At 43.7% G+C, this 15,174-nt stretch overlaps 1 protein-coding gene across 1 annotated transcript; it reads left to right on the forward strand.

Annotated features, from left to right (window-relative positions):
- Nucleotides 672–6,684, forward strand: LOC8057797. Its single transcript, XM_002456853.2, has 13 exons — nucleotides 672–1,063; nucleotides 2,061–2,244; nucleotides 2,339–2,407; nucleotides 2,527–2,625; nucleotides 3,172–3,251; nucleotides 3,333–3,561; nucleotides 3,719–4,117; nucleotides 4,198–4,856; nucleotides 5,748–5,832; nucleotides 5,911–5,962; nucleotides 6,066–6,115; nucleotides 6,194–6,241; nucleotides 6,324–6,684. The coding sequence occupies exons 1-13, from the start codon at nucleotides 792–794 to the stop codon at nucleotides 6,498–6,500; spliced, it is 2,403 nt and encodes an 800-aa protein (XP_002456898.1). The 5' UTR covers nucleotides 672–791; the 3' UTR covers nucleotides 6,501–6,684.

Genomic DNA, 15,174 nt, shown 5'->3' on the forward strand with positions numbered 1-15,174 from the left:
TCGTCTATATTTAATGCTTCATGCATGTGTCGCAAGATTCGATGTGACAGGAAATCTTGAAAACTTTTTGGATTTCGGGATGAACTAAACAAGGCCTAAATATTCAAAATTCACCCTATAATTTCTAACCAAAGTCTAAGATGGTTGACTTGCACATACAACCCCCAAACTGGAGCCATTTGGAGGAGTAATGAGTAGTGAAATTTATAAATATTTTTTTAATTAAAAGGATGTTATTCTTATAAAAGACATTTTCATTTTTTTTTTGTTTAACCAGAAGGAGAAGAATATAGAATGTGATGATAAAAAAGGGAGAATTCCTTAAAAAAATAAAAAAGGGAGAAGATGTCGCTTGCTCGGCAAGAAAATTGGCTAAGGCTTGTTTAGTTCCAAATTTTTTTTGCAAAATAAGAATAGTACCACTTTCGTTTGTATTTGACAAATATTATCTAATCATGTACTAACTAGACTTAAAAGATTCGTCTCGTCAATTCCGACCAAACTGTGTAATTAGTTTTTATTTTTGTCTATATTTAATACTTCATGCATACGTCTAGAGATTTGATGTGACGTGGAATCTGAAAAATTTTGTAAAAATTTTTAGAAGTAAACGACGCCTAAAACCATGAGCGCAGTACATTTCCCGAAGCCGAGCGATCGCTTTTCGCCTTTCTTCTACCTCCCGACTCGCTGGCCTCTCTCCCGACCCTGCCCCGCCTCATCACTCCCCATTCCACCGACACGCGCTGTGTCGCGCGCCTCCGCTAAAACCCTAGCCCCACCCAGGCCCGATGGCCGCCCCGCCGCAGCCGCACCCGCCGGCAGCGGTGGAGGGGGCAGCGCCGGCGGCTCCCCTGACCGCCGCCGCGCCGGGTCCACGGCCGTACGACGTGGCGGTCGCGGCGGCGGAGCTCCGGCCGGTGGACTGCAACCTCGCCTCGCTCTGTGACCACGTCCAGGCGGAGGGGTTCGGCTCCGGGGCCTTCTCCGACCTCGTCGTGGAGGCCATGGGCGCCACCTACCGTCTCCATCGCCTCATCCTCTCCCGCAGCGCCTACTTCAGGTGAGCTCTAGAATGCAGAGCCTTGGCTTGGCGCTCCTGCCGCCTTGGATTCATTGGGGATTGAAGTCCCTGTTGCGATCTGATAGTCTACAACTGCTCCGAGTACGTAATTGGATTTCTATGTGGACATTTTTGTCTTTTGGGATGTCTCCATCCATTTCCTGTGAAATTTCCATGTGTTTTGATCCCTGTTAAAATGTTTAATCTAAGAATATTGTCAAGTGATTAGGATTTTTTTTTTCAGAAAAAAAATTACAGCCTGCAATAGCACTCCTATTAAAATCTTATACTCTTACAGAATACGTTAGATCATTTTTTTTACTCTTAATCTGTATATCATAGACATAGTGCATCCTTCAATGTTCAGTTTCCTCTCAATTTCCATCTATGCCACTAATCATGACTGAAGCTCAAATTGATTTAATAAAAGTCAGTCACTACTCACTAGATAGTGTTTCTGTTGAGATTTCAAGGTCAGAACCTGTGGATGGAGGCATAAGCATCAACCAATAGAGTGACACATGAAAAATGAAATTGCAGTGTCCTCCCTTTGGTGGTCCTATCAGATTGGTGCACACATATTTCCCTCATCGCTTTTAGGAAAAAGTTATTTAGAGACCTCTCTTCTATCATATATGATATCCTGATGGTTATGGTCCCTGCATCTTTGCTTGGTACTTGAATGGGACTTTGGTCCTCTGCTCTTGTAGTTACCATGTATATGCATTGCTTGCTTATCACTTAGCCAAAATAATAATAATAAAATATGTAAACTTATATAGAATTATGATAGAACTATCCAACATTGATTATGTTCCATTGCCTATAATCGTTCTCTGTGTGTTTGTCTGTCAACACATAAGTCACTCTCTTTCTGCAGCCAAACCTTTACCTTTTGCTGTTTCCTTACATCATTTCCCTACTAGCACATAGAATGTTCGTGTAATAATAAAATAAGTAAAATTCTTAACAACTTCTGTATAATAATGATTGGAAGGAATATGCTACATGGTCCTTGGAGAGAGGCGGGAGCACCCACAGTGGTTTTGCACATAGATGATGCCAATGTTGATTCAGAGGCAATTGCAATTGCACTTGCATATCTTTACGGGCAACCCCCCAAGCTTAATGATAACAATGCATCCCGGGTGCTTGCAGCTGCATCATTTCTGGATCTTCAGGTCTATCCCATTTTAATCATTTATTTTTATTATTTTCCTTTGTGCTTCATTGTGCTGTGTTACTTTGTCTCACATATGATGTGGTCAACTGTAGGACTTATGTACAATATGTACAGATTTTATTATTTCTGAGCTTTGGACATCAAACTTTTTACAATATCAGGTAGGTTCATCACTATTATATATATTATTGTTGGGTCAGATCAGATTTCTTGAGCAATAAAATATTCACTTTCTTCTCCTTGATCATTCATGGTCTTAGCTTTTTGTTATTGCTAATAGTTGTTTGCTGAGAGTCAAGATTATGGTAGCCATGGAGAGCGTGTCAGGAATGCTTGCTGGGGTTATCTTTGTCAAAGTGCCACGCTGGAATTACGAGAGGTACATATGATTTATAGGGCTTTATCTGATTAAATGGTGTAATTGTGTTGGTTGAAATGCCCTGCAATCTTTTCAGAGATATTTCTCTCGATTTGTTACCACCAGCTTTAAGTATGCTCACTCAAGTAATTTTACATCACTTGTTTGCTATTGCTTGTGAATTGAAAGGTAGCCTTGTGTATTGAATATAGATATTGATAGAGTTCATTTATCGATGAACCTTGTCATCCGTGCCTTCAATCTCAGCAATATCTTTCTCTGCATGAATTAACTGCCTATTTGTTTTGGTATTTAAATCAAGTGCACGGTGACTATTTTTGTGAATGGGGATAGTATGGCTGTTAGGTGTACGAAAAATGCCGAGAAACTATTCTATGGTGAATTATATGAACATGTTTAGTTTTTTTCTCTTTTCATCAACATAAGTGCTTACACGTGAGGTTGCTCTTGGCAGGGATTTGTTGTTTAATATACATTCTATGTTATATGTGAACATGCTGGGGCTTTTGGTTATTCACAATATTATTTTTATTTTGTTCTTGAAAGGTGCTACCAAAGCTTTCTTCACAAACTTTGCATGCTCTCCTTACATCTGACGAATTGTGGGTACCTAACGAGGAGAAAAGGTTAGTTTTGTCACTTTGTGTTTATTCTCTGCTCAATGATACAAGCCCTTTTGTGACAACATCTTATCTTGGTACTTGAAGGTTTGAACTAGCATTGTTTACTCTACTTGCAAAGGTTGCTATGTGTGAGATACAAGTTAGTGGGAATGAAACAAACTTACCAAGTGCTGATCGATCCTTGAGGAAGGGGAAGACTTCAATGGATGAATCTGGGGAGCAACTGCTAATGGACTCTGAATTGCAGAACTTGAAGCTGCATAATAACTTGGGCAATGAAATTCCCCATAACATTATTGCTATTTCAGATATGGTAATTCCATGGAAAATCGTATTTGGACAGCTGAGATGATGCTCAATCTCTACTTTTGTTCAATATGCTATGTATTTTCCTTGTCTTATGAAATAACTATTTTTAACATGAAGCATGACAGCTACATTAAAACTGCACTGTTTTATCTGAAATTTAGAATGGTGAAGCTCCCAAGAGAATGGAGAATGATTGTTCTACCGGAGGACCATCAGGAGAAAGCACTTCATATCAATTTAATGAAAATAACTGGCTTTCTAGTGAGCAAACTGCAAATAATTATTTCTCAAGAACTTCCAGTAGTGGTGTTGTTCCTACTGAGTGGGGAAGGCCCAATGCACCACTTTGGGGTGGTAGGGTCGTTGGACGGCGGCAAGGTACATGCATTAGAGGAATCTCTTGTCTATCTACTGATGAATATAATGCCTTTATGAATATATTTGAGAGGGGTTCTCTGCTCTACTGTAATATGTCCTTTGATGCACTGCTAAGTGTTCGAAAGCAACTCGAAGAATTTGGATTCCCTTGCAAAGCTGTCAATGATGGTCTATGGCTACAGGTATTTAATGTACTCCCTGCCTTGTGGTACTCTGTTCCTTTTAAGACTTTTTATAGAACCTTGATGCTTTGTTATTGTAGATGCTTCTGTGTCACAGGGTGCAAGCGATAGTTGCTGATACTTGCAGGAACTGTTGCCTTACGAATAATTCTTGTGCTTGCAAGCAAGCATATGTGAGCTCGCATACACACTACAGGCAGGAGCATGACCGGAGCAGTGCTTCTGGCAGCATAGGTAATGTCTACCTTGCGGATGGCCAGGGCGATGGGAATGGTGTACTTGGGCCTGTCCGTGTTAACGTAAGAGGAGCAGTCGATGGACTTGCTGGTATTGGGAGAGGGAACTCAAATGTGCCTGGTGCAGCTTGGGCTCCTACACGTTATGTCTTCTCCCGTGTCCCTTATGGGCTCGGTTCAAGAAATGGCCAGCAATTTGCCAATGATGAATCAGAACCTAGAATTGACCGCAATGGAGATATTTCAGCAGATGGTCTGACTGCATTGGTTAACCTTAGCCAAGAAAACAGTGCTGCTCATCTGCAGGCTGAAAGTCTATTTGAGACAGGGATGCAGACAAGATATCGCAGTGTTGCATCTGTTTCCACTCCAGGTGGTTCTTCTGTCCAGATGCAGGAGTCAAAGGAGCATGAACTTGGATCAGATTGGGAAACTGCAGAGGATGCAACTATATCGTTAGACATGAAAACACCTCTTAGCCATTTTCCTCCTTTCCGCTTTGGGTAAGATTACTTATTTTTCTGTTTCTGCGGTTCTGTCATCAATGAGTACTACATTGGACGGTGTTCCAGGGAAAATCTGACTTGTCATTTCTTCCATTCCTAGAATGTCCCAGTTATCTTACGAATCATTTGGAATCTTGAGGACAGTTCACTTCTAGAATACCAATTGGGGTTGTTGCCTTGTTGATAACCTGCCATGGAAGAAATAAGAAAAATAATAAAGTGAAATTTCTCACAAAAATATAAGGCTAGCTAATCAAGAAATGTTCTGATGTTTGCATTGGCGGATGCACGAGGGGGGCTGGGGTGGCTGCAGCCCCCCTCTTGGGCTCAAATTTTTTTAACAAATTTTCTTTTTTTAGCAAAAGACTTCATATATTTGGTATTTTTCTATGCTTATTTTATGAATCTTTGCCTTTGAACACTTTGAATCAATATTGAATTATCAATCTTAGCTATATCTATTAGGCCTTGTTTAGTTCCCAAAATATTTTGCAAAATTTCTCAGATTTCCCATCACATCCACATGCATGAAGCACTAAATATAGATAAAAGAAATAACTAATTACACAGTCTACCTGTAATTTGCGAGACGAATCTTTTGAGCCTAGTTAGTCCATGATCGAACAATATTTGTCAAATATAAACGAAAATGCTACTATTTCTATTTTGCAAAAAAAAATGGAACTAAACAAAGGCCTTAGTGTATTGGATTGAGCGAGAAAAAAAAATTTAGCATGTATTATTTAGCCCTCCTCTTCGTCAATTTCTGGATCCGCCACTGGATGTTTGTTCTGTCATATTTAGGTGTAGTAGTAATGATTTAGAATTGGTTGTGCACATTGGTTTCTTGTTTCTGACATGGTTTGACCAGCTTATTTTTGCTTACAGGGTTGAATTCGAGGATGTGCACAGGCTTGCTGATGGTCAGGTGAAACACTCGACTGAAGTGTTTTATGCAGGCTCTCTATGGAAGGTTAGCATTGTTGTTCTAAATGTATCCATCCTTATAATGGTCAAAATCCAATAAAGTAATTGGTATACACATGTCCAGGTTAGTGTCCAGGCATTCAATGATGAGGACCCTCATGGGCGACGCACCCTTGGTATTCTTTTTTTTCTTTACCATGTTCTCATACGCTTTCCTCTTGCTGTGATGACTATCCAAATCTAACGATATGCCATGTACCAATTTAACTGGCAATGCAGGACTTTTTCTCCACCGACGCAAGGCTGAGTTGTTAGATCCCTTGAGGAAGGTGAGTGATCTGCTGAATTCACTTGTCAGAGAAGATTATGTTCAACTAAGTGATAATAATGAAACTTGTATTCATCAGGCTAACTTGTACATCGACCCCCGGGAAAAGGTCACTGCTCGGTATCAGGTACTATCTGCTTTTCATCTACTCATCGTGTTATTTGAGTTACTGTGTATGGCCTAATTTGCCAATTGTTTGCTGCTCTTAGCTCATCTGTCCATCAAAGAGAGAGGTCATGATATTTGGAAGCCTGAAGCAGGCTGGGACGCTGCTACCAAAAGCCCCGAAGGGCTGGGGTTGGCGTACTGCTATACTGTTTGATGAGCTTGCAGATCTTCTCCAGGGTGGTGCCCTGCGAATTGCTGCAGTGGTCCAGCTCGTGTAAACTACAGTTGCAGAAAACAACTGCTTTGCAAGGATGGTGATACCACAGCAGTTTATGTAGTTGATAGTTTGATACCTGCAAGAACTCAGTCCGTCATGTATTCGTGCTCTGAAATTGTGTATACTGTATAGTGGTTCGCTGTTTGATATACTATAAAATAATATATAGGTGGATCTTCAGCTCTGGATTTGGGCCCATGTGGACGTATAGCAGCTGTTGGGTCATGAACAATGAAATAGGGCTGCACATTATAACTTGACCATAATACATACTCCCTCCGACACCAAAAGAATACAATTAGAATTCAATTCTGAAACAATGTCATGTTTTAGTATACCAAGTTTGATCAGTTATAGATAAAAAGGTATAAATATTTATAATATTAGATAAACACTATTAGATTAAATATAAAATGTATTTTTATAATAAATTAATTTGAAGCCATGAATCTGAATATTATTTATTAGAAACTTAGTTAAACGTGAAGCACTTTAACTAGCACACATACCATTCTTTTCACGACAGAGGTACTTGTACAGTAGATTGAGTTCACTGTAATATAAAGGTAATGCTTTCGTGCGGGCATTCCAAGGTACAATCTCATGTATTATGATCGATTTTACTCCCTTTGTCCTAAAATAAACTTTGCTGTCATGTCTCAAAATAAGTGCAATTCTAGCGGTTTAGTGAAGATATCAATGTTAGTGAAAAATTACATATACTCCTATAAAGATTTAATCATTTCACTTTGAGAAGACAGAGTAGAAAAAGATAACTAGTCATACCTAAAGGTGCACTTATTTTGGCACAATTTTTAAACTCTAGAAATGCACTTACTATGGGACAGAGAGAGTACTTCACAAGGTATCAAATTACTAAACTTGCATGTGATCTGTGCAAAAAGTATTGCACTAGGGTTTTCAACTTTGATATAAAAAAATTTCGGTCACCCCAAAAATTCATAAATTCGATCAAAATTCTGCTGAAATTGTTATAGACTTACACATGAAGTATGGTTTTTCTAGAAAAAAGATCTAAACAAAATATTCAAATCTATTGAATAGATCGAGTAATATGTAACATAAACAATGTATTAGTGTAATATATAAATTTTGGATTTTTTACCGCCGTTGAAATTACCAAAATTCGAGAAATTTAGGTGAAATTGTGAACCCGGTATTGCACCATACCGCAATACACCGCACCGTAAAGAACACAAATGTACTCCCTCCATACCTATAAAGAAAGTCGTTTTGGACAAGATTTGGATCAAACATTAGAAATATAAATCATGAATAACTTTTATGTTGTTGAGTTTGAAAATGTGAAAAACTATATGAATAATTTGTCTTAAAAATACTTTCATAAAAATATACATATACCACTTTTTGATAAATATTTTTATAAAAACAAGGAGTTAAAGTTAGACTTTGAAGACCGTGTCGCTGTCCTAAACAAATTTTTTATAGGTATGGAGGGGGTATATTGTTTAATTGATTGAACCTAATGCAAATTCATGACTCACTACTGCACAGCCGACATCCACCGAGCGCCACAAACGCTCGGTGGATTAACAAAGCCGCTCGGTACACCGTCTACCGAGCGTATCGCTCGGTGAGTTTTGCTCGGTAAAAATTTAGTCGATGAACTAAGTCCACCGAGAGCTGGATACCAGCCCCTCGGTACAATAGTCCACCGAGGGCAAATCTGCCCCTCGGTACAAAACTAGCAGATGACGGCGTTACCTTCTTTCCCTTCGTTAGCGTTGCCGTCGACTCCACTTACACCGAGAGCAGAGAAGTAAACCCTCGGTGCTAATGTTCTACCGAGGGCGTAGTTGCCCCCCGGTAGATGTTTATAAATGGGTCCCAGCTGTCGGGGTTTTTAAAATCTGAAACCTATTTAAATAAATTTCACCGAGAGAGAGAGAGAACCCTCGGTACAACATTGTACCGAGGGCTTTGTTCCCCCCCGGTAGATATTAGCACGCTGGCCTGAAAACTATTAAATTAAAAGACACCGAGAGCGAGATGGAACCCTCGGTACATATATTGTACCGAGGGTTTTGGTACTCAGCCCTCGGTAGACCTATGGTCGTTGCACCGAGAGCCTTTTGCCCCTCGGTGTATCTGGGGAACGAGGTAAAATGTTCCCAGGTATACCGAGGGTGGTGCTCGGTGAAATGACCATTCCCCAGATACACCGAGCGTGGCTCTCGGTATACTGACCATTTCTTTTTTTTTAATTTCTGTTTCTTCATTCTAATACATGATCCAATACACATATATCACATATATGATCCAAAACAGCACATATATGGTCCAAAGCATCACATACATCACAGAATTGCACTCATATGACACATTTCTCACAAATATATATAAAATCCATTGTCCAACTATCCATCACAAGATTCCAACACTCCAAAAGGTCGAACAATCCATCACAAATATATATCACAAGTACTAGAAGTTCCACAAGTCTAGTTGCAACATACGGCCATGAAAAAGTACCACACGACTAGATCATCAAAGGTGAGGCGGCTGCTGCTGCTGCTCCATGCCCGGCTGCTCCATGCCCGGCTGCTGCTGCTGCACATCCGGTGAAAGTGGCGGCATTGGGTTCGATCCCGCCGAAGCCGGCTGCACAAAGGAATAGGTTTAGGTGGCGCGTTCTATGTGTTAAGACGGGTTACAAATCCACAAGCAAAGCTCAATTGAATGCAAGAGTATACTCACAGGGGTAGGTTGAGGTGGAGCGAAAGCCGCTAGCAGCGATGCTGGCAGGTTGGGGGCCGAGGTTTGGAGAAAGTTCATGAGCTCCGCTAGCTGCTTCGCCTGGGTTTCCTGTTGGGCCCGAAACGCAGCCGCATCCGCCTGCCGTTGTCGCTCTGACTCCTCTAGTCGGGCCTACAAAATTTGAATCCCATGTTTTAGTAACTCCTCCGGGAAATGTAATAAAGAAAATTTCCTGAGAAATGGAATAACCTGGAGTTCATCAACACGTGTCTGTGCAGGGCTCGGCCGGGTGCGGATAGTGAGGCCACTGGTCGCGCTCTCTGAACGAATCTTGGAGAGAGAGAGCCCGGAGCTGTCGATGCAGCTGTCGGCGATCCACAACCGTCCGTGCTTCTTGCCTCCTCCCACCGCCATCACGACTTCTGGATCAATGGGCTGAGTGAACGGATCGAAGTCTGGCCCATGGACCTTCTGTGCCGCCGCCGTGTAGTCGTGGACCTTCTTGTACACGTTCGGGTTGCTGTAGGCCGTGGGCGGGTCGTTGAGGCTGTAGGTGACGTTGGAGGAGTACTTGCCCTTGTGGGCCATGCAGAATGCCCCAAAGTCATTGCACTCCTGCCCTGGGTGTGCCGCCATCTGCAAGGAAAAAGAGATGATTAGTTTGTGGCACAATATAGCATGACAATGTATAAAAGGCTGCGCGTACCCATCTTTCTTTGTAGACGGTGAGGTTGCGGCTGCCTTGATGGTGTGCTGGACCTCCCATCGCCAGACGTCGTTGCCGTAGAAGCCTGTGCTTTTCCTTATACTCCTCTGTGAACCACCTGTCCACGATCATCTCCCAGCACGGTTTATCGTTCATGCACCACGTGGCGGGCACCTACATGGCATATAACAAGGTTACTGTCTACCTCAAGGTTACATGAAACATAATGAAAAGCTCAGAAGTAACAAACTTTTGTCACTGTCTACCTCAAGGTACTGTTCTCGGGTCAGCTCCATCTCTCTAGCGTCTTGTATGGAGACCTTTTGCCCCAACTTGGACCCGTAGTAGTTGATCACGCACTGGTGTTTCGCCTCGTGATGCATGTCGACGATTCGCTTTCTGGCGGACTTCTTCAACACTTCTTCCGCCCGCTCCTCAAATCCCGCCATTGGTCTGAAGAAAGTCTGCATACAAATGTGATGCATCCTTAGTCACATGCTCGGAATAGGCACAAGTTTGAGCGACGACGGCTTACCCAAAAGTCGTGAAACACGTGCTCCAACGCGTTGCCGTACTCGTTGTCTTCGCCTTGTAAGTAGTGGGCAGCAGTGTAGGCCGGCTCCCTCTTGCCTTTGTAAGTGACAATGCCAGGGAAATACTTCCTGACAAGAAGACCTAGGACGCCGTTGGGGGAGCGTGTCTGACCACCCGACATAACTATCCAGTTCCTGCACAAGCAAGATAAAATATTAGTATGGACAAAATCTTTCAAATTTAAAATTGGTGATAACATCGGGACAAAATATGAAGAGTTACTTACGTTTGCCCATCGGGGCAAAGCACTCCCTTGTGCTGCTGGTGGGGAACCGGCGGGAGGCTCGCGGGACCTCGCAAGTACACAGTGGAAGTGGCGGACCCAGCCCCGTCCCCGTCCAGGTCCTCGTCCCCGTCCCCGTCCACGCCCACCAGCCTCTCGTCGTCCTCGCCCTGGTCCCCATCCTCGGCCTCGTCGGTCCTCGGCGGCACCTCCTCGTCCACCAACTCCCTGTGTGGGACCTCCTCCTCCAACTCACGCTCAGAGTCCGTAGTCGACGCCCACGGCCGCCGCCCCTTGCCCTTGCCCTTGGGCACGCGGGGCCTCCTAGCAGTCCTCCTGCTGCTCCCCGTGCCGGTCCTGTCCTCCTCGCCACCCCTGTAAAGGGAGGACACCTCCCTCTGACGCGTGGCACGGCTGCTCACCATCTTCTTTTGATCACCTGCAATTAAACAAAATCGCAACTCATCAGTGAAATCATTAGTAAAATCATTACAGAATGTAAAAAATTAAAACTATAAACATTGTGCAAATATACGAAGAACATAGTATTACATGGTATTATTTGGATCATAACTCTCGCCGTCACTATCAACATTGTCCAAATAATCAAAACTATCCGTAGGAGGATTGTTGTCTTCATCATCGTTCCCTAAGAGTAATCGCTCAAGCATTTGTAAGTCTCCCTCATTTGTGACCTCATCTCCAGCTTCGTCCTCGTCCGTAGGTATTTCGTTGTCTACATCCATTTCAAGCGCGTCAGGTAACTCTATCACAAATCTCCCTGGTAGCCCTTCTTCTTGAAAGAACTCTCCATCATATGTGTTTGGGTCGATCAAGTTGTAATCCTCATCGATTGGCACAGGTAGTTTACCGTGTGGCGCTACCTTATGCACAATATCCCAACCCTGAAGACACGTTTTGGTTTGGCAAGCATATGGCAAGTAATAAACTTGCACGGCCTGTTGAGCCACAATGTAGACATCTGTTCCTGAATACACGGAATCCCGTCGAACTTCGACTAATCCAATGTTTGGGGTCCGTCGAACCCCTTCACGACCCGGGTCAAACCAATGACATTTGAATATGACAGGTTTAAGTTCCTTAGGGCCGTAGAACGAAAGTTCATATATTTCTTCAAGTCTGCCGTAATAGTCCTGGGCATCATTGCCGGGCACAAACACTCCACTGTTTGTGGTTTTCCGATTGGGCCGGCTCCGTTCGTAGCTTGTCGTGTGAAAACGATAACCGTTCACATCATAACCCTTAAAGGACCTAACCCTTTTTTCACAACCGATTGCAACTTGTCTCAACTCGGCACACATAGAGGGATCGGTTTGGCCCTGTAAGGTCAACCAGGATAGATCGTCATATTATGAAAAACGTACGATGAACTACAAATATCAAGATGAGTTGGAATGGACACTACCTTTCTTTTGAACCACGTAATAAAATCAGGGCTTCCTGCCGCACCCTGTGAAAAAAGGGTATCTTCTTCTTGCGGGGTAGGATCCCTCGATTCATGCCAGGATTGTCGAATGAATTCCCTGTACCAATGAGAGGAGAGGGTTGGTACAAATGAAAAGTGACGGCTTATTGAAACTAGTTATTTGAGGGCTTACTTTCTGTACGATTCGGTCTCGTCAAGGTTGGTCAAAATGTATAGCATGATCTTCCGCCACTCTTCTATGTTCAGTTGCTTAGTGTTCCAACCACTTGCGGTACCGAGTTGGCCTCGGAAAAGGCTGAGGGTCGATTCATTTTCGCCGGCATTGTATCGAGGTAGTGGATTGTGCACGCTGGGTAGCTTCTCGGTATAGTATTTCTGTGTGAAGTTTGACACCTCCTCCACAACATATGCCTGTGCAATAGAAGCCTCAGGTCTTGCTTTATTTCTACATTTTTTGCGTACGGTCTTCAGAACTCTCTCGACTGGATACATCCAACGGTACTGCTGTGGCCCCCCCATACGAGCCTCATACGGGAGGTGGACAATCAAATGCTGCATCGGCACAAAGAAACCAGGTGGAAAGACCTTCTCCAACTTACAGAGGAGCACTGGTGCCGTTTTTTCCAAACCTTTGATGACATCGACAGATAGCTCCTTGGCAGAAAGCTGACGAAAGAAATAGCTCAACTCTGCCAGCAATAGCCATAAATGCTCAGGGACATAGCCTCGGACCATCGCCGGAAGAAGCCGCTGAATCCAAACATGGAAGTCATGACTCTTCATCCCGTTGACTCTAAGAGTAGTTAGGTTCACTCCCCTCCTCAGATTCGCTGCATACCCATCTGGGAACATTAGTTCCTTCATCCATTGAAGCACTTCCCTCCTTTGTGGGATAGTCAACATGTAATCGGCCTTAGGCCTAGTCCATCTCTTTCCGCCTACGGGAGGCCTCATTTCTTGGCTTGGCCTATCGCATAACGTTGCCATGTCCACTCTAGCCTTAGGGTTGTCCTTAGACTTGTCAGTGTCCATGATTGTTCCAAATAGGCCCTCGGCGATATTCTTTTCGGTGTGCATGTAGTCAATGTAATGAGGTACAAGAAGGTCATCTACATATGGTAGCCTCGTCAGGCCCGACTTATGAGTCCACATATGCTCCACACCATATCCCTGAAAACCACCTCCAGGATTGGCCACAAGAGCTTCTATCTGAGCATGAACCTCAGCAGGTGTCGACATGTGCGGGGGAGGATCTAGTACTTTGACACCTTTTGTAAAGTTCTTGATGTCTTGTCGAAATGCGTGGTTAAGGGGGAGGAATTGACGATGTAAGTCGAACGACGAATACTTGCCCCCCTTCAGCAACCAGTTGAACCTTGCATCTGTCTTGCATATTGGGCATGGGAACCTCCCGTGTACACACCAACCGCTAAATAAACCGTATGCCACGAAGTCATGGATGGAGTACTGGTACCACACATACATTTTGAAGCTTTTCTTTGTAGCCCGGTCGTATGTCCATACGCCATCATTCCAAGCAGTTATCAATTCATCCCAAATAAGATCCATGTACACGCCCATATTTTTCCCCGGATGACCCGGAATGATCAACGAACAGAATACATTTTGTCGTTGAAAGGCGATACCAGGAGGGAGATTAAGGGGGATGACAAACACGGGCCAACATGTGTGTGGGGCAGATGACATCCCGTAAGGATTGAACCCATCGGTTGCTATCGCAACACGTACGTTACGAGACTCTCCGGCTTTGTCAGGATGTTTCTCATCGAAGTAGCGCCAAGCTTCACCATCGGATGGATGTACCATCTTGTCAGGATGGTATCTTTTACCCTGTTTGTGCCATGTCATCTGCTTCGCTGTATCCTCGGTCATGAATAGTCGTTGGATCCTCGGTATGAACGGAAGGTACCGTAGGATTTTCTCGGCGATGTTAAGCTGCTTCTTCTGACCATTACCGCAGTCTACCTCCATAAACCTAGAGGTTTTACACTTTGGACAGTGAGTTGCATCCGCGTGTTCATTCCTAAAAAGGACACACCCCTTCGGGCAAGCATGTATTTGCTCGTAAGGCATCTTAAGGGACTTGAGCACTTTCTCGGCCGCGTGTTGGTTAGCTGGCAGATTGTTTGGCTTCGGAAGCAAGCTGGCAATCACAGTCAACGTCTTATCGAAACCTTCTCGACTCATGTTTAGGTCGGACTTCAACCCCATCAAGCGTCCAACAGTATCCAGCTGAGAAACCTCAGAGTGCTCGTGGAGGGGCTTAGTTGCCGACTCCATCATCTTGTAGAACTCCCGTGCATCTTCCATCATCCCGTCCCTTTCATGAGAGTCGAAACATGCTTCGTAGACATCGTCTACCATGTCTGCTACCCCAGCATCAGCATCAAAAGATTCGAGACGTGGTCTCACCACCTCCTCTCTGATACGGCCACTTTCACCATGGTATCTCCACACGGTATATCCCTTTGTAAATCCATTAAGCAGAAGATGTCTACCCATATTGACCTTGTTTTGCCTTCTCCTATTTTCACATTTGAAGCAGGGACACAGCTGTAGAACAAATGCTGGAGAGTTGCCAAATGCACGCTCCAAGAATTCATTGGTCTTCTGCTGCCACTCATCATCAAAATCCCATCTGCTTCTACGACCGTCGTACATCCACTTACGGTCATCCATCCTTTAGCATAGGTAGTCACACAATGACATATCCACTAAAGATAGACTATGACCATAAAGGTCGTACTCCTACTGTCTAATAGGTGAGGATAGGTCCTAATCCCACCCGCGGATGCGTAGATGAGATTAATTTCCATTTCCGCTCCTATACTAGACAGAATTTCGGCAGCACCTCCCCGCTGTTCTCCTGATACACGTCCCGCTAGGGAGAGTGTGTATCCAGAGAACAACAGGGGGTGATGCTGAAATTCTGTCTTGTATAGGAG

This window comes from Sorghum bicolor, chromosome 3 (genome assembly GCF_000003195.3).
Source record: "Sorghum bicolor cultivar BTx623 chromosome 3, Sorghum_bicolor_NCBIv3, whole genome shotgun sequence".
Lineage (NCBI taxonomy): Eukaryota > Viridiplantae > Streptophyta > Magnoliopsida > Poales > Poaceae > Sorghum > Sorghum bicolor.